The sequence below is a fragment of the Thunnus thynnus genome, chromosome 22 (genome assembly GCF_963924715.1).
Source record: "Thunnus thynnus chromosome 22, fThuThy2.1, whole genome shotgun sequence".
Taxonomy (NCBI): Eukaryota; Metazoa; Chordata; class Actinopteri; order Scombriformes; family Scombridae; genus Thunnus; species Thunnus thynnus.
The window spans coordinates 12,588,529-12,609,878 of NC_089538.1; the positions used below are offsets into that span (position 1 = coordinate 12,588,529).

Genomic DNA, 21,350 nt, shown 5'->3' on the forward strand with positions numbered 1-21,350 from the left:
TCACACAACCAACAACTCCGGCAGATGCTGCACCATCTGCAACAACCAATTCAGTCATGTCACAAACATCGGCATCATCCACAGCTGTAAAACAAAGTACTGGAACAACAACAATTCACCGCACAACACCAACATACAGTGGATCAGTGACTACACCAACACAAACTACAGTGGTGCCAACAACACAAACTAGAAGATCTGTGGAAACAATGTCCACAAGTACACCAACACAATCTATTTCACCCACAATAGGATCAACAACATCAACAGGAACTAAAACATCTGTGGTTTCACCACCCCAAAGATCAATGCAAACTACAATTGTAAACACACAAACAACAGCTCCAGCAGAAGCTGCACCATCTGCAACAACCAATTCAGTCACGTCACAAACATCGGCATCATCCACAGCTTTAAAACAAAGTACTGGAACAACAACAATTCACAGCACAACACCAACAAACAGTGGATCAGTGACTACACCAACACAGACTACAATGGCGCCAACAGCACAAACTAGAAGATCTGTGGAAACAATGTCCACAAGTACACCAACACAATCTATTTCACACACAATAGGATCAACAACATCAACAGGAACTAAAACATCTGTGGTTTCGCCACCCCAAAGATCAATACATACTACAATTTTAACCACACAACCAACAGCTGCAACAGAAGCTGCACTATCTGCAACAACCAAGTCAATCGCATCACAAACATCGGCATCATCCACAGCTGTAAAACAAAGTACTGGAACAACAACAACTCACAGCACAACACCAAAATACAGTGGATCAGTGACTACACCAACACAAACTACAATGGCACCAACAACACAAACTCGAAGATCTGTGGAAAAAATGTCCACAAGTACACCAACACAATCTATTTCACCTACAATAGGATCAACAACATCAACAGAAACTAAAACATCTGTGGTTTCACTACCCCAAAGATCAATGCAAACTACAATTGTAACCACACAACCAATAACTCCAGCAGAAGCTGCACCATCTGCAACAACCAGTTCAGTCATGTCACAAACATCGGTATCATCCACAGTTGCAGAACTAAATGCTGGATCAATAACAATTCACAGCACAACACCAGCACACAGTGGATCAGTGACTATGCCAACACAAACAACAGCAACAGAAACAGCACCATCTGTGGTAACACCACGACAAACTACAGTTAGTAAAAGATCAACAGAATCACAAGCAACAATTCATACACTGAAATCAACAGAACTAAAACAAAACAATGAAGCAACATTTCACAGCACATCACCATCACACACCAGGTCAACAAATGTTCAAACACAGGCCACAGCATCTACAACAGCATCAACCATAGATTTAACCAAATATAACACACCCACAACAGATTCACCACAATCAACAACTCCAGCATTGACTACAGCCTCTGTAACAGGTGAATCACCAAAAGAAATCTCAACTAATGCTCATGTATCTACACCAACTCATACAACATCCATGCAAACTGCAACGTCCATAAAAACAGCATTCACAGCATTGCCAACTCAATCCATAGCACCTACAAGAGAAACTATAAAAAAACGACCAACACAGTCTGTAAAAACAGGATTCCCAACACCAACAGACACTATGGTTTCAACAACAAATAAACAGATATCAGGCAGAACAATGTCTGTAGCAGCAGAATCAACTCCAACACCTCAAAAAATCACTTCAACACAAACTACATCATCTGTAACAATACAGCCACAACCTACATATGATAAAATAACAGTGAGAAGATCAACACAAATTGCAATTGCAACCACACAATCTGCAACTCCAGGACAAAGTACAGCATATGTGACAACTTCACCAGCATCTACATCAGCATCATTAACAACAGTACCACCTGCAGCTGCAAAGCAAAGCCCAACACCGAAACACAGTAGATCGACACCAACACTGATCATTTCATCTACAATAGAATCAACAACAACACAAACTACACCATTCTTAACACCACTACAAACTACACAAACTACAGTTGTGACCACACAATCAACTCCAGCACAAGGTACAGCATCTGTAACACCAGAATCAGTCAGGGTACCAACACTCAGTACGGTTTCAACAGTATCACTTACAGAAGTATCAACTAATGTGTCAAGGACAATTCACACAACTCCGACACAAAGTACACCTTTTGTAAGCAAAGGTATATCATTACAAACTACACCATTCTTAACACCACTAAAAACTACAATTGTGACCACACAATCAACAACTTCAGTACAAGCTATAGCACCTGTAAAGACAGAATCAGTCAGGGTACCAACACTCAGTGCGGCTTCAACAGTATCACCTACAGAAGCATCAACTAATGTGTCAAGAACAATTCACACAACTCCAACAAAAAGTACGCGTATTGTAAGCGAAGGGAAATCTATGTCAACACAAACTACACCATTCTTAATACCACTACAAACTACAGTTGTGACCACACAATCAACAACTCCAGTACAAACTACAGCATCTGTAATGACAGAATCAGTCAGGGTACCAACACTCAGTGCAGCTTCAACAGTATCACTTACAGAAGTATCAACTAGTGCGTCAAGAACAATTCACACAACTCCGACACTAAGTACACCTTTTGTAAGCAAAGGTATATCATTACAAACAACACCATTCTTAACACCACTACAAAGTACAGTTGTGACCACACAATCAAGAACTCCAGTACAAGCTACAGCATCTGTAACAACAGAATCAGTCAAGGTACCAACACTTGGTGCGGCTTCAACAGTATCACCTACAGAAGCATTGACTAATGTGTCAAGAACAATACACACAACTCCAACACAAAGTACGCCTTTTGTAAGCGAAGGGAAATCTATGTCAACCAAAACGATACCATTATTAACACCACCACAAACTACAGTTGTGACCACACAATCAGCAACTCCAGTAGAAGCTATAGCATCTGTAATGACAGAATCAGTCAGGGTACCAACACTCAGTTCGGCTTCAACGATATCACCTACAGAAGCATCAACTAATATGTCAGGACCAATTCACACAACTCTGACACAAAGTACACCTTTTGTAAGTGAAGGGAAATCTATACCAATACACACTACACCATTCTTAACACCACTACAAAGTACAGTTGTGACCACACAATCAACAACTCCAGTACAAGCTATAGCATCTGTAACGACAGAATCAGTCAGGGTACCAACAGTCAGTACGGCTTCAGCGATATCACCCACAGAAGCATCAACTAATGTATCGAGACCAATTCACACAACTCTGACACAAAGTACACCTTTTGTAAGCAAAGGTATATCAACACAAAGTACACCATTCCTAACACCACTACAAACTACAGTTGTGACCACACAATCAACAACTCCAGTACAAGCTACAGCATCTGGAACGACAGAATCAGTCAGGGTTCCAACATTCAGTACAGCTTCAACATTATCACCTACAGAAACATCAACTAATGTGTCAAGAACAATTCACACAACACTGACAGAAAGTACACCTTATGTAAGCGAAGGTATAGCAACACAAACTACACCATTCTTAACACCACTACAAACTACACAAACTACAGTTGTGACCACACAATCGACAACTCCAGTACAAGCTACAACATCTGTAATGACAGAATCAGTCAGGGTACCAACACTCAGTGCGGCTTCAACAGTATCACCTACAGAAGTATCAACTAATGTGTCAAGAACAATTCACACAACTCAGACACAAAATACACCTTTTGTAAGTGAAGGAAAATCTATACCAATGCAAACGACCCCATTCTTAACACCAGTACAAACTACAGTTGTGACCACACAATCGAAAACTCCAGTACAAGCTATAGCATCTGTAACGACGGAATCAGTCAGGTTACAAACACTCAGTGCGGCTTCAACAGTATCACCTACAGAAGCATTGACTAATGTGTCAAGAACAATTCACACAACTCCGACACAAAGTACACCTTTTGTAAGCAAGGGTTTATCATTACAAACAACACCATTCTTAACACCACTACAAACTACAGCTGTGACCACACAATCAAGAACTCCAGTACAAGCTACAGCATCTGTAACAACAGAATCAGTCAGGGTACCAACACTCAGTGCGGCTTCAACAGTATCACCTACAGAAGCATCAACTAATGTGTTAAGAACAATTCACACAACTCTGACACAAAGTACACCTTTTGTAAGCAAAGGGAAGTCTATACCAATGCAAACTACACCATTCTTAACACCACTACAAACTACAGTTGTGACCGCACAATCAACAATACCAGTACAAGCTACAGTATCTGTAACGACAGAATCAGTCAGGGTACCAACACTCAGTGCAGCTTCAACAGTATCACCTACAGAAGCATCAACTAATGTGTCAAGACCAATTCACACAACTCTGACACAAAGTACACTTTTTGTGAGTGAAGGGAAATCTATATCAACACAAACTACAGACTCTGTCACAACAGCAGTACAAACTACCACACTGATAGCAACAGAATCCATAGCACTTAAACAAACCACAGCATCCACAACAACACATCCAGTCACATCACAAACTCAAGGTATTAATTATGCAGCAACCTCTTTGTCAACATATGTGTCACCAACATCAATGACACATTCCAGAGAGTCTACCAAGCAACCAAGAACAACATCTCCAGCTGTAATCAGCACCACTCCACAGAATCCAGCTCCACCCATCACACTCAGTCCATACTTAAGCAGTGCTTCAGTTAATACACAAACTGGACACTCATCAGTGCTTCCCAATACACTGCCAACTGATGGATCAGCAGTACAAACTACACAATCAACAGGCATCCCCTCTGCTTCACTACTGCAAAGTGTTTCATCTATCCCCCGCAATGCATCAGGTAGCACTGCTTCAAACACAACATCCCTTACAACATTGCATTCAACCCTTACAACACCTCAGGCCAAGAGGCAAACAAGTGTGGAGATGACCTCAATGTCTGTATCGACAGATGGGACACCTACCCAAAGTACAGGAATTACTGTCAAAGGAAAAGTGAACAGCTCTTTCACAGATAGACCAACAAACATGACAGTGACTCCAACATTGTCAACCGCTGCCCCTGTTTCATCAAATACTACAGTAGCAACAGTACTATCCAGCTCTTTGCCATCACATGGACTTGTGTCTCAGACCACATTATCTGACTCCCAAAAATCTGTCTTTCAGCCTGTGACAGCCATGATAGACACAACAGAGCAGAAAGTCGATCCTACTTCTGTTCTCTTACCTAGGGGAAATATAGTGTTTTTCAAATATAGTCCCAAAATTGCTACTGTGAGGCCCCTTGTGTTTGATTACCCAATTGTGATCCGGACCACATTCACAGTCTCTGAGGAGCAACAGGATGAACAGAACAAGCAGAACAGCACAAGTGAGGTAATTACAAATGTTTTAAAGGAATGTTTTTGGAAATAAACTTGGTTTTTTGCCAAGAGTGAGATGAAAAAACTGATAACACTCTCATGTCTGTATGGTACATATAAAGCTACAGCTAGCAGTCAGTTAGCTTAACTTAGTATAACAAATGGAAATGTCAGAGAACACCTAGTCTGTCCAAAGGTAACAAAATTTGCACCTCAGTGCCTCAAAGCTCGCTAATTAACACGTTATACCTAATTTGCTTCATCTGTACAGAAACACAAGTGTACTAAGTAAGCTTTAATGGTGTTGGCAAGCAGATTTTGTTACCATTGGATAGGCTGATGTTTTTAATTGTGTCAAGATTTTCTTTGTCATAAATTATCTATTTCTTACAATTTCACAGATCCCAACATTACCACCATGATTGTGAATTAGACAATGGAGCCTTGAAAGGGTGTCTGTCTGACTGATGATTGTCTGAGCCTTCCTTCAGTAAACCACAACACACCTCAATTCATTGTATGTTGAAGAGCAGTGTGGCGACAATGATGGACTGCCCTGAAATGCTTTCAAATGAGCAACCCACCACCCCCCAAAAAACAAATCAAATGTCTGTGACAAATAACATGTTCCACCCTCAGCGAATCACCATCCCAAAATAGGCTGATGTACCAAATATGATGTAACAGAGATACACTTGAGGTTTCTCGGACTGAATGTTTGTTTGCTTAGCTCAGCTGTCCATTGATTAAGTGCAACAGACTGTAAAGTAACAGTTACTGTCACTGTAGCTGTCATGTACACACTGTACAGCTATAAATAGATATATAACCCAGCTACCAATGCCATGGATCGTTATAACAAGGATTGTGAAAGTGAGCCAGGCACAGAATGATGTCCAAGGACTTTCTTCTCACATGTTTGTAGTGGGAATACCAGTTATGCAACCATTTATCACTCTGTCTGTGTATCACTTTGTCTCAGCATATTGCCCTTTTCAAAAATGACATTCAAATACTAATCATATCTTTAAAAACAATATTCTAAAAATATGTGCTCCTACCAAATCTCACACGTATTTGAAAGATTTTATTTTATGAATTTATTGTTTAAGTTTTAATTTCTTTGCGCATATGCACTTGTTTTTGCTATGCCAAGTCTTTGTCTCTGAGTTCAATTGCTATTTGATTCCCAGTTCAGTTCAGATTGTCATTCTTACTTTTATTTAGACATTGAGGTGTCACAATTTTTTTTAAAATCTAGAATACATTAAATAAAATTAGAGAATACTTTTTCTTATCTGCTCTGATATCTGATATGATGTCCATAGTTCATACCTAACATTATTGGAGAAATTACTTTAACTATGTTTTGATTATTGACTTCTGATGTTTTTTGTGATCTTTTGTGATGTTATCTATCAGCCAAATTTATGTTTTTTTGTGTGTGTGTTGTTTTTCATATTAAAATTTATAATGGAAAGTTTATGGGAGGAATGTTTTAAAGTTGATAACTCAAAATTGGACTCAATGTATTTCTTTCTTTTTTTTTTCATGCTAATCTGTGATTGGCCATGACACGTAAAATGACGCTCCAAGGGAGGCTGTCCTCCCTTACCAATCAACAACCATAATGCAATATTGACATTGAGTTGGTCCAATGATAGTTTCCAGAGTTCATCTTCAACTCTCTCCACTGTAAGGCAGAGTAGCAGCAGTAGATAGTTCCTTGCGTTAGCCAATGCAACAGCTGGCTTGTTGTAACAGCCTGAAGGACTCTTTATACATCCATGGAAGGACTGTGAAGGACCGTTGTTAAGCTAATGGGAGAAATGATCTGGACTGTGCAGCACAGCAGCAGGACGCCGCCGGGGAGGCTGGAGAGAGAAGCAACCGGAGAAACAACCAGGAGAGTTAGCTTGTTTGTCATTGTTGCTAATGATATCAGACTGGTTAAGCAGCGGCCATAAAGTTCTGTTAACTAACAAACAAGATGACCAACAGCCACAAATGGACGTTATGACATGGATACTTCATCTCCATGAAAGAAAGAAGAAGACGTCAGATAACGTGAGTCAGATACAGCTTCTCTCTCTCTGTCTCTTTGGTGCTAATTTCATCTCTGTGTTTTTTTTTTATCTCCTTAACAAGAATGCAGCAGAGATCATATAATGTGTTGTGGGTAACGTTAGTTTGCTTGTTGAAGTTACAGTGAGCTGTCTGCACTCACTCATTCATTGTTTTTAATTGAATGGTAGTTCAGTCACCTGTTGATGTTGTGTGATTAGTGTGCAGGAGGTCTGGCTGCTTGCTTCTGACAGTTTCTTTAGTTCGTTTTTAAGCTGAGCCGTATATTGAGTAATAAGCTTAAAGTAACTAGAATAACAAGTATTAACTAGTGAAGTAACGTATTGTAGTTGATCCGTGTTCCGTACTGATCGGCCCCCCACGGTTCAGCAGGCATATGAACTGCAGATTAATTGCAAAATTTAATGTCTCATTTATGACAAAGTAAACAAACTGCTGTAAGTACAAGTCACGGGCAGACAGCGTGTCGCTAACAGGGATTTTGAAGAGCAATGATCAAACCAGCATCTAACGGTCCGATGTGACATTTGAGTTATGTTTACCTGCTGTTTAATGTGCTGCAGCTGAGCAGCTAATTAGCATCTAGCTGCTAACTGACGTTAGCGGTGAATGTTTGTTATCATCAAGTTTTGATGATGTGGACAGAGGCTGTTTCATTTCACTGTTTAAAAGAGGAAGGTTTCATGCCTCATATTGCAATAACTGAGCATTAAATATTTTATATATTTTATTTTATTTAAACATTGGACATCTTAAATGTTGTTTTCATTTAAGACCATGGGCAAAAGTTCCTTACTGTTTCTGGCTGAAAGTGTGTCATAGAATAAATGGAAAACAAAGTTTTAATTGCCCCCCCCCCCCTTTTTTTTTTCGCTGATGCTAATAATGATCTGATCTGTGACTCAAATCCGTGATACGATCTGAACCGTGAGTTTTGTGTTCATGTTAACACCCCTAGTGTTAACATATCAGCTTTGTAGACTATATTTTGTATGTCGTGTACATAGATCAGAGTGTGTAAGTCATGTATTTGATACATGCATTAATACTTTCTGATGTGAACCTACACTTTTAGATCTGTGAATGTTTTTAGTGTTCAATCTTTCTTGTATTCAGCACTGATCTGAACCTGTATCACATTATAAGCTTTGTGCTACTTTATATATTTCTGTATACTAAGAAAATACATAGGAAACACGTGTAAATCATGTGATATGTTGTCTGTTTTTGATGAGAACATAAATTTGTTGTCACAATAGAACAGTACTATAAATTTGAATTTCACTTTGTTGGTAAAATGACACATTTGAACCACTCCATGGCTAAAATGAGCTCTTCTTTGTTTAGAGACATTATGTATACGATAAATATCTATAAAGAAGCAGCCTTTTCACCACTCAAGGGTTTTTGTTTTTGAAAGCAAATTGTTTTATTAGCATGTAAAATTGTCCCCCACCCCTCCAATTTCATCAGGTGGGGGACAAGGATATAGTTTGATGCGGTTTGTTGTAAGATTCCATGTTGGTTTTCCTCCTGTCCTCCCCAATTTTTTGAGTCACCAGCCGCCACTGTTCTACATACAGTCACATTGCACAAGTGTGTAACATTTAATACAATTCTACCCCAAGGGGGCACTAAACTAACATTATGGAAGACAGCTCTCACACTCTCGTTATCTTCACTTTTTATTAGGGGTCCAAGCAGCAAAGAGCCATATTGTTTTTGTTCTCTTTATTCTTTTTCTTTCTTTCTTACTTTCTTTCTTTCTTTTTTCTTATTTTTCTCTACTAATAGTGCTCGTGCAGCAAATAGTTCAAAAGTCACCAAAATTGGCAGGTGGTTTGCTAATTCCATCCACTAGTTAGGTACATAAAATGACACTCACTGACCTCAAGGCAGCGCTGTAACAATCAATTTACATTTTTGCATTTATCTGGAAAATGGCTTGGAGTCAAAATTCTTTCATCATCTTAATCTCTCATTTCATCTGCATCTTTGCTCCAATGGCCTTCTGCTCTAAAAATGTCAAATTTTGCAACTTTTTCTTAATTTTCTCAAAAATGTATTTTCAAGAACTTATCAGAAACCAATGGGTCTATCTTGAAACTTTGTCAGTATAATCTAATGACATTCCTGATCAAAAGTTATCAAGGAAATTTCAATATGTCAATTAATTGTAATTGACCTGTGTCTTTAAGTTCAGTTTTACATAAACACTCATAAATCAAAATTGGCATAAGCAATTGTAACCAAACTTGGCACACGTGTTTGGATGGGGTGTCCTGGGACATTCTGCCACTAGGGGGCGTCACAAATGTGAAAAGTTTATATCTTGTAATCGCTGCACGGATTTGTTGGAAATTTGGTTTGTATGATCGAGGGTCATGACTTGGTCAGTGCATAAAATTTGGTAATGATTGATTAAAGTGGGCATGGCTTATTACAACAAATCTAACAACAAATCTAAATTTGTGTTCACATTCCAAACTTCAAAAAATCAAAATAAATCACCCATATATCCTACAGAGCTGAAATTTTTTCAGCACATCCACTGAATTGTGACAAAAGTTTGCCTCACTGCAAGTTATGGTCACTCAAAATTCAAAATATGAAAAATCAATTAACATCTATATTTCCACAAGTCTTCATGCAATTGCTACCTAAATTCTCTTGGACATTCTTCGGATACTAGATGTCATGTTTCAAATGGTGTCAAGATAGGTCAAACAGTGAGTCTGCAGTAATAAAGTGTCTTAATGTAATTTGTATGTAAACAAAACATTTTCTATTTCATCCACTTTTTGAACACATTTCACCAAAATATATGAAAATACACTTGAGAAGAGCAGGTAGATGTATGATTTTTTTCAGAACTGTAATCCCAACAGTTAAATTGTTGTGAAGTTTTATGATGTCCCTCTCACTGCCTTCTGTCAGGAAACTACCTGCACCTGGGTAGTTGTGGCCTCCTTGTTAACGTCCTCCCAGGCATCCACCAGCCAGATCGGTTAGGTATTGCATTAGGTATGCAGTACTTTACTGTATGCAGAACAAAGTTAATGTTTACCATCAACAGTGATTAGTGACAGTTGTGCTCTCCTGATGGTCTAGTGGTTTAAACACATGCTTTGTAACTGCAAGGTCATTGATTCAAATTTAGCCTATCACAAATACATTTCTTTGTTGATAACAATCACGTTATCTTCATGATCTTCAGTCATGTTAGTCTTTCAGCTATTTATCTGTAATTTTGGTTAATATTTGAACTTCAGCTTCATTAAGTCCCTTAGACCTCTGTTATATTCAGCTTTGAGGTCGTGAAAACAAAAGACAGCATGTTCACCTGCAGAATCAACAGTCCAGATGTTAAGCTGCTGACTGTGATACAAAGGTCCAGGGGTTAAATCCCCGGGTGGGCAAGTCCTCCTTGGCAACAAGGTAGCAAGTCATGCGTGTGGTATGTTTTCAAGTGCTTATTGAGGTCATATTAAGTCAAAGATTGCCTATTGTGACCCTGTGAACGTTTCTTTTTATTATTATTTTTCTCTGCTAAAAATGTTGTGCAGCAAAAACCATAAGATCTAGAAACATCAAAAGTTGGCAGGTGGGTTGCAAATTCCAACTGCTACTCAGGCACATATAATGACACTCATTGGCCTCAGGTGAAACTGTAATAATCAAGTTCACGTTTTCGCAATTATCTCAAAAACAGCTTGGCCTAGAGTCAAAACTCTTTTCATTTTAATCTCTCAAGTCATCTGCATCTGGCCTCCTGCTCTTCTGCTTTTGTGATTTTTTGCAATCTGCTTGGACCCCATTTATTGCCACTTGCGGCTATATTTATTATTTATTTCGCTATTTTTTGGCATCTACTTCTGTACTGTATGTTGTACAAACTTCTTTTAAACGTCAGAAAGTACATCTTCAGGAGATGTATGCTATTACTTTCTTTATTGTAACATGTTTCAGTGATTTTATTGTGCTCAGATGTTGGATTTGTTAGATCTTTTACTACGTTTTGTTGACGTGTGTGTGTCTTGGTAATCCTCACCTATCAGGAAGGAATTTCACTCACCACATGTCAGAAAGGAATTTCATTCATCACCTGCCAGAAAGGAATCTCACTATCTGTGAAGGTAAATCTGAACACAAGTTGGTTCAGTGCTAAATTTGGATTGAGTTGTCCAGAAACTACGTTGTCTACTGGAAAAAGAAAAAACACACACAAAAAAAGCCATGACATTTCCTTGCATTTCCTTTACTATCACACTTTTGAGAAGAATGGTTTATTGTTTGACTACAACACATGACTTTCAATAAATTTTAAATGAGGGAAATTATATAGAAATTCACAGCTGCACCACAGAGTAAGAATTGTGTGGTTAGTTGTGTAAGCCACAGTGTTAAAGAGTGCCAAGAAACTCCATTTTCCAGTAATAATGTATGGAATTTCACAGAATTCATACTTTTTGATGGCAGCCATCCCCCCAGTATAATCACATTATATATATTATACAGTAGTATACAGTATCAACCAGCTCAACCTGTGTAAGAGAATAGATAATGCACAACCAGTTACTTAACTTAAGTGGAATGCATCAACAACAGAACTCACAGTTGTCTAGGAACTGAACCAGTTTTTTTCCTCATTGATGTGTCGAAACATCTCAACAGAATTCATGACCCACATGTTACGGCACATTCCTTCACTTTGCAGCGATATATATACGAGACTTCAACAAATGTGGCAACAGAAGACCAGGCACCAGGGTAGTAAATAAGGAGCTTCTGAACAAGTTTTGAAATAATACAAATCTAAAAAGCATTATTTATAAATTGACTGTGGTTTGGGGTAAGTACATTTTTGTGTTGATATTTTTTTTTATTAAATTGTAAATTATGCTTCACTATAATGTATATTTAATTGTATGTTATGCATTATTTTGGCAATATCTCTACGAAATCTTGCTTCATGAGATTGCTTTCAGCTGTTATTTTTGCTTGCCCCTCTCCAAAGTGAGGGGTCAAGGTCTGCTAGTTGCACCCCTGTAGCTGATAGCATGTTAACAGTTGAACTGATTGAGTGTTTAATGGAAGTCTCCTCATTCAGTGCACAGGTAAATAACTGTAATAAAGCTATGTCCTTAAGATAAATGTGTTAGTTTTGTATTTTAAAATACTTGACCAAACAGATGTATGTTTCAGCCAAAGAATAAAACAAACTTGAACTTTTCTTTAAATTGCAATGTAAAATATTTTCCACACTGAGATTACTTTAAGCTTAAAGTAGGTATTCAAAGCTGCATTATACTTCAATGAACACCAAATGGCTCTACCATTCTGTATTAATATACTACTGTTTTATTCAATAAAATATTTTACTCAATTTAATTAAAAACAAGAGACAACAGCAAGTCTTAGATCTGTCTTGAGATTGAATCATGAAACTGATAATGGTTCTTAGTTTTTTGGGTTTTTTTTTGTTTGTTTTGTTTCCTTACTTTGGAAACAAAACAAGGAAACAAATTTTGTTAACCTTGACAAACCTGTCAAGGTTAATATTAATATTAATATATTAAATTAATATTAATATTAATTTATTTAATCTCCATTTTAAATTAGGTTAGTTAAAACTATTTAGAGAAATCCCTTGAACTTTGGCCGCATTAAAATATTACTTGATTTCTTTAATTGTGATTTATTTTTTTTAACATTTTGTCATTTCTACACATCTATAAACATCTTTGAGATTTAATATTGTGGCACTTGAAATGAAATCATTACGTTTGTATGCACATGTGTATTTAGCATATAGAATATTTATATCAAAGCATTTTAGTTGAGATTTGTATACCACTTTGAGCTCCTTATGTCAACAATACTTTTATTTGATTGAATAACTGACTGAGCAGTAAGATAAATAAAACAGACAGACAGACAGACAGAGGGTAATACCACACAAATAATTTGCAATTATGAACCAATGCTTAACTAATATTATTATTATCAGCTGAGTGAAACAGAAGCTGTAAAATAATACACTACGGTGATCGTTATTGCTTAATGTTTGACCTCTTTCCTTGGTTATTATGACAAAACTATTAATTGTTAAAGCAAGACATCAATTTGTCAATGTCAAAACAATATAAAGATTTAAAAAAAACAAAGATTTACATGAATTTGTATTAATATAATATTTAATCACTCCACTTCATAGTATGAATATCTAAGAAAATCCATTAAAATATCTTTTCTGCTTGGACTCAGTCCAAAGTAAATACCATGGTTAATTTCTGTATGATATCACTAATATCTATCTTGTCTTAGATATACAAGTTAAATATCACAAACTCTTCATAAATCCCCTAAAAGTAAAGATTTTACAGTATCTGTACTACAGAGCTGTTTTATGGCTGACTTTTTGAATTGCCAACATTAATACAAATCAGTCAAGTCATCTCAAGTAGTTTTTCCAGTTTCAGGGCTCTGGTATTATGCATGGTGTCTCACTATGTCTTACTGGCACACATAAATGGAATGGAGTAATCATTAACTGTGGTAGTTACCTTTGTGCATCTTCTACGGCAAAAAGTCAAAAGTTAAAATATTCAGGCTGTGTAAGGTCTATTATTAATTAGGTTGACATGGTAAAGGTTACTGAAGAGTTCCACACCTGCAAGCAATTAACATGAGTTAGTGGTAAGAACATTCTACTCTCACCTCTGCTTAGTGAAAAAAACAAAATCTTGCAGGGGAGTTAGGTATGGCACTATATATGTGACAATTTTTAAGCAATTTAAAGCAAATACCTCACTTTTGCTGTTCTGACACTATTAATTTCTCAATTAATTAATTTTTACAGTAAATTTAATATATTTACTTTATAAATGTATACTTTTAGGACAGAGACGCTATGAAGAGGGACTTCTTTTGTTTGTTTCATTTGTTTGATTAATCTTTGTCAGTCCACGTGTAAGTCAATGAGAAACATGGGATATGAAAGCAGAATTATTATTACGTTCTGTGCTTGAAGAGCAGAAACTGAGCTCTGAATGAAATAGGCAAGAGGAACTCTTATATTAATTGAATCACCCATTAAAAACACTTTTACTTTTTACAAAATATTCTAGTTTCAATTATGGATTTTTGAAAGAAAAAATGCTACTAGACACCTTTAATTATCATGGCAGATTAAACATTCACTATATCAAAATGTTATTTGTTATACTGCTATTGTGAGTAAGTCACTGTGCTATCAAATTTTGCAGGTTCAAGAGCAGACACAATGGCTGTTGGACCAATCTTATCGACGTTGCTGATGCTTACAGGTAACTTACTGATTACTATACTAAAACTCAAGGTTTTCTTTGTGTCCTGAAAAAATAATGTATGTGTAAGAACATATACTGTTCTTTACCAATAGTGGCCTATCAGCTTGCTACTACACCAGCTGCGGCACAAATGACCACAACTGTTGAACCAACAACAACAAACACTGGAGTCACAACAACTGGGGGTTCAACTACAACTGGAGGATCATCTACAACTGGTGCATCAACTACAACTGGGGGTTTAACTACAACTGAGGGATCAACAACAACAGCTGGTGGGTCTACTGCGACTGGAGGTTCAACTACAACTGAGGGATCATCAACAACAGCTGGTGGGTCTACCATGACTGGAGGTTCAACTACAACTGGAGGATCATCTACAACTGGTGCATCAACTACAACTGGGGGTTTAACTACAACTGGGGGGTCTACCACAACTGGAAGTTCAACTACAACTGAGGGATCATCAACAACAGCTGGTGGGTCTACCATGACTGGAGGTTCAACTACAACTGGAGGATCATCTACAACTGGTGCATCAACTACAACTGGGGGTTTAACTACAACTGGGGGGTCTACCACAACTGGAAGTTCAACTACAACTGAGGGATCAACTACTACAACTGCAGGGTCTACCACAACTGGAAGTTCAACTACAACTGAGGGATCAACTACTACAACTGCAGGGTCTACCACAACTGGAAGTTCAACAACAACTGAGGGATCAACAACAACAGCTAGTGGGTCTACCACAACTGGAAGTTCAACTACAACTGAGGGATCAACAACAACAGCTGGTGGGTCTACCACAACTGGAAGTTCAACTACAACTGAGTCATCAACAACTACAACTGCAGGGTCTACCACAACTGGAAGTTCAACTACAACTGAGGGATCAACAACAACAGCTGGTGGGTCTACCACAACTGGAAGTTCAACTACAACTGAGTCATCAACAACTACAACTGCAGGGTCTACCACAACTGGAAGTTCAACTACAACTGAGGGATCAACTACTACAACTGTAGGGTCTACCACAACTGGAAGTTCAACTACAACTGAGGGATCGACAACAACAGCTGGTGGGTCTACCACAACTGGAAGTTCAACTACAACTGAGGGATCAACAACAACAGCTGGTGGGTCTACCATAACTGGAAGTTCAACTACAACTGAGGGATCAACAACAACAGCTAGTGGGTCTACCACAACTGGAAGTTCAACTATAACTGAGTCATCAACAACTACAACTGCAGGGTCTACCACAACTGGAAGTTCAACTACAACTGGGGGATCAACAACAACAGCTGGTGGGTCGACCACAACTGGAAGTTCAACTACAACCAGGGGATCAACTACAACAGCTGGTGGGTCTACCACAACTGGCAGTTCAATTACAACTGAGGGACCAACAACAACAGCTGGTAGGTCTACCACAACTGGAAGTTCAACTACAACTGAGGGACCAACAACAACAGCTGGTGGGTCTACTACAACCGGGGGATCAACAACAACAGCTGGTGGGTCTACCACAACTGGAAGATCAACTACAACTAAGGGATCAACAACAACAGCTGGTGGTTCTACATCAACTGGAAGTTCAACTACGACTGGAGGATCAACTACAACTGAAGGATCAAATACAATGACTACTACTACTACTTCTACTACTACTACTGCAGCTCCCCCACCAGTTGTAGTTCTCACGGCAACCGTGGTAGAACCATTTGTAGAGGAACTTGCTAATAACAGCAGTCCAGAATTTCAAACTCTTGCCGCAAAAGTTGTAGCAGTGGTGAGTACAGTTTTTAAATGGTCACATTACTCATTAGTTTTCAGTGTATTATATGAGTTTCAGGATTTTTTAATATCATTTGGAGAACACTGTACTTTTAATGTGTTTACATTTTTCTATCTGCTTCCTTCCCACAGTATGATTTAATCTACAGTGCAGAATATGGTGCGATTTTCCTCCGCAGTTTCGTCATAGCGTTTACGTAAGATATAATGATAATAATGACAGAAAATAATGGAATAATTACACATATGCCTAAGTTATGTATGTTAATGTTATTTGATTAAAAGATATGCTTTTTTGATGCAGACCAGCTGTAGCCAGAACACGAATGGAAAACACTGAAGCAGAAGTGGGGATTGAGTTCAATCAAAATGCTTCAGCTGCAGAAATACCAGATGCTACTGATGTTGCACAAACCTTAGTAGAATCAGTGTCTAACCCCAACAATACCTTCAACCTCACTGTTGAAGCCAACTCCATCCAAATAGTTCGTAAGTAAACAGTTAACCCCTCATTTTACTCCACTAGGCATTAGGGCAAAGAAATATACCTGTTGATATCATTTATCAACATATCTGTCACACTGTGTGTGTCATGAGTGTTTAAATGTGTTTAATGGGTTTGAATTAAGTACAATTAAATGTTTAAATTAACAATATAAAGCGATTACTCTGTGAATTCTCCAGGGATGATTTCGGTATACTTTAAAATTCAGTGTGAAGTTAACGGTCCCAAGTTTGATGTCCTAAAACAGTTAGGGATGGGAATTTACAGGAGTGTCTTCACTTCAAATATCATTTCCAATGTTGGTATAATAGTTATTACTGATTCTTTTCCTGATCCATTTTTTTTTAAATGGCAGAATCAACACATTCATAATTACCATGAAGTTAACTATAACAAACATCCACAAGACAAAAGATATTGTGATATGTTTGTTCAAAACAAGGTCCTCTGGTTACCATAATTTCTTTTTTTTTCATATTTTTTCATATTGTTTCATATTTATTTTTTACAGAAAGAAATACTTCAACAACTGCAGCCCCCACTTTAAATACCACAACTACTGCTACTGCAGCTAATACTACTGCTACTGCTGCTGCAATAACAACTACTGCTGCTGCAGCTAATACTGCTACTACTGCTGCCGCAACAACTGCTGCTACTGCAGCTAATACTACTGCTACTGCAGCTGGTACTACTACTACTGCTGCTGCAACAACCACCGCTACTGCAGCTACTACTACTACTACCACAGCAACAACTACCAAGACTGCAACTACAACAACCTCAATTACAACTACAACTGCAACGACTCCTACAACCACCACATCTGTACCTACAACCACTACAACTGCTGAAGCAATCACAGAAAGGCGGATGACTTTCAGCTCTGACGAGACATTTACAAGTGACTTGTTGAATCCATCATCGGCAGCATTTCAAAATCGATCCTCACTGATAAAATCAGAAGTAAGTCTCTCTACATTTTACAAGATATTGAACAGTGTTTTGCAATATGCAATCTTTTCTTTTCATTTGCAAACACATTAATTTATGATTTTCACCTAAAATCTAATATTTAAAAAATGTAAAATACCCTTAATCTGTCCAAAGAAAATTCTTGCGTTGTGGAATTTGGCTATACAGTAAACACACAAAAACTCTCTCAACATATTTTAATCATATACATGTTTCAAAATAGCTCAGTCTAGTATAAACATATTTCTAATTTAAAATTTAAATGTCTCACAATGGGAGGACACCCTGTTTTTTATGAGATGACATTTCATTCCTAGTGGTGAGTTTTCAAAGATAAAATATAATGTGAATCAGCCCTCCATATACATAATGCAAATGACATACCATAATAAAAGGTACAAGTGAAGAAACACAAAACATTGAAATTTGGCAAATATATATGTACTTACAGTTTGTTTGCTTGTATTTCTGCAGCTTGAACCTTTCTACCAAAATACATTCTCTTCATTCCGCTCCTTGACAGTGATTTCATTCAGGTAATTTGATATTATTCTGTTGATAGAATCTTAAAGAGTATTGGCCATTAATTCATATGACTAAAACAATATATTTCTGTAATTCCTTTTGCAGTGCTGGATCGATCATCAACACCTTAGACCTTGGGTTTGCATCCACATCTGTTCCTAATAACACTCAGATTGCAGATGTTTTGGTCAGTGCAGCCTCAAACATCTCAGCCTTCAACATTGACACCACATCTATTTCTGTGGATGGCACACGTAAGCACTACTGAGAGCTACTTAATCAAAAATATAAAATAATACAGAACTTTTTGTTAAAACAATGTCTCCTTTCCTATCTCAACATTTACAGAAGTTTCAAGTGGAGTAAGTCACACAACCAGTCTCATCACTGCATCTTGCCTGGTGCTGCTGTCATGGCTACTGTCAAGTCAGCAATAATGTCTCTGCTGACGTCCATGTCCATGTGAAATATCATTTAGAAAACCACTGGTATGAGAAAGAACATTGTTCCCATTACATCTGATGTTCCATTAGTTTTCTGATGATCTCAATTGTTATATGGCTTGTAAAGAAGTTGCAGATATTAAATTAAAAGTTGGGATGACCTCTCCCCCAACATGAAATGTATGAAGTCTGAATGATGTCCTGTATGATTATCCAGTCACTTATTTATATGTATTTATATTATTATACATGTGTATATTTGCTTTTTGTGGAGCTACTCAGGATTGTGAAGTTAGTCTTCTTTAACAGCAAGATAGATTATTTTGTGATTTGTATAACCAAACATTATTCAAAATGCTGTAATGTGAACCTTTCTGTTGTCTCCAAATACATGTAAATAAATTTGCTATGTCATCAAGTAAAACCTAAACATTGGTTTTACTTAATGAAAAAGCATAATAAAGCATACACTGCACAGACAACATGTTTTAAAGTGAACAAGTGTCTTAAATTAAATGAAGGAACACATGCTACTCATAGCGGGCTGCACACTGCAGTTTTAACCTAATGCATAGACTAGTATCAAAGTTCATACATAATATATATGTCAAGAGAATGTACTATCAATTTTCTTATTCATACAAAATGTATTTATGTAACCATGCACAGCTGTACTCTGGGAGCTCCCTGTTAGTTTGTATGATTTCTGTAAGAATCTTTACAATGATCAGAATACAAAACCTTTAAATAATTTAATCTGTCTCGTGTGATGTTTTGTTGATTGAGAAGGTTGATTGGGGAGTGTTTGAAGTCAGGAATTTTATGATGACACCAGGGATGTTTACAGACAGTCATACCCTGCTGTGTGATTTAAGAAGAAAATAAAGCTGCAGATGACTTTCACAAAATCACCCCTATGCTTGTAAACTAGTTTAAAAGCTAAGTCCTACAGACGGGTGACAAATTAATGGAAAAACTGGTACAGATCTGAATGCTTGACCCCTAAAGTGAGGGGATCTGGTGGCTCTGTTATGCTGTGGGGGGCATTATACTGGCATGGTTTGGGTCTACTTGTCCCATTAGACGGAATGGTCACTGCAAATCAACACAAAGTTGTTCTGAGTGATCACCTTTACTTACGATGAAACATTTCTGTCCTGATGGGAGTGGTCTCTTCCAGGATGACACTGCCCCAATTCACAGGGCATGAGAGGTCACTGAATGGTTTGATGAGTATGAAAATGATGTGAATCACATGCTATGGCCTTTGCAGTGACCAGATCTCAACCCAATTAAACACCTATGGGAGATTTTGAACTGATGTGTTAGACAGTGCTCTCCACCACCATCATTAAAACACTAAATGATTCTGGAGGAATGGTGTTCCTCAGCCTTGGCATTGATTCTACAAGTTTCTGGAACTCTTCTGGAGGGATGAACACCATTCTTCTATGAAATTGATCAATTTTCTGATAAATAAATACCCAGCTATCTAAAATCTATCATGTACAGCTGTTATGAAGGTATTGGGTAAATTGTGTTTTCACATATTTCTCACTGGAAATAGTTTGGTGGAGGTGACAAGCCACCCAGATCCTGATCTGTCTCAAAATTCAATTCATCATCAGTTCATCAATTTGGTTAGCAGATGAGGCTTAAACGATACACTTAATATAATGACATTTGAGGGTAATGTTATATTATACCAAACTGTATTCAGTTTTTTAATGGTATTAAGTTTTCTTATTTCACAACCGAGATAAAAAATATAAGTATTAAAATTGTACTAATGTTTGTGTGACTTGTAGTAAAACATGTGAAATATATTATACATATTACTCTTGCTGAGTCATACAAATACTTAGGCATTTGACAGCAAGATTCATATTCAACATTTGTCTCAAAAATTAAAAATCAAACTAGGCCTCTTGTATAGAGTTAAAGGTTGTCTGTCTTCCTCCAACTGTTAACTATTGTGCAGTCGACCTTCATGTCTGTCCTTGACTATGGAGATATTTTGTGTTGTCATGCTGCCCCATCAACACTTCAGCAGTTAAACCCTGTGTGTCATAGTGCATCACGCTTATCACAAAGGACAAATAATCATTGTTCTCTGATCACATGGCTGGATGGACTTCCTTACAGTCAGAAAGAAAAAAAGCATCTATTTTTATTCATCTATAAATACATGAAGCTTTGAAGTTTGAGCATTTGAAACTTCCAAACTATCTCACATCTCTTCACTCATTTAA

The 21,350-nt window shown here is 37.4% G+C and overlaps 2 protein-coding genes across 4 annotated transcripts in view; both read left to right on the top strand.

Annotated features, from left to right (window-relative positions):
- Nucleotides 1-1,551: 1,551 nt before the first annotated feature.
- LOC137175167 (mucin-2-like) lies at nt 1,552-5,867 on the top strand. The gene is made up of 2 exons (XM_067580874.1): nt 1,552-5,442; nt 5,836-5,867. Exons 1-2 carry the CDS (start codon nt 1,632-1,634, stop codon nt 5,865-5,867), a joined length of 3,843 nt encoding a protein of 1,280 aa, XP_067436975.1. The 5' UTR covers nt 1,552-1,631.
- The window catches only part of LOC137174395 (mucin-22-like), a 30,131-nt gene continuing 14,629 nt past the window's right edge, over nt 5,849-21,350 (top strand). The window contains exons 1-9 of one of the 3 annotated variants that reach the window (XM_067579636.1): nt 6,980-7,501; nt 14,788-14,847; nt 14,943-16,645; nt 16,783-16,847; nt 16,955-17,139; nt 17,667-18,121; nt 18,605-18,666; nt 18,761-18,909; nt 19,004-19,854. In XM_067579636.1, the coding sequence (XP_067435737.1) occupies nt 14,805-14,847; nt 14,943-16,645; nt 16,783-16,847; nt 16,955-17,139; nt 17,667-18,121; nt 18,605-18,666; nt 18,761-18,909; nt 19,004-19,092 (2,751 nt within the window). In that variant the 5' untranslated portion in view covers nt 6,980-7,501; nt 14,788-14,804 and the 3' untranslated portion in view covers nt 19,093-19,854. Of the gene's footprint in view, nt 7,502-10,668; nt 12,372-14,787; nt 14,848-14,942; nt 16,646-16,782; nt 16,848-16,954; nt 17,140-17,666; nt 18,122-18,604; nt 18,667-18,760; nt 18,910-19,003; nt 19,855-21,350 lie in introns of those variants that run through there. The other 2 variants (XM_067579637.1, XM_067579638.1) reach the window with 2 other exon arrangements.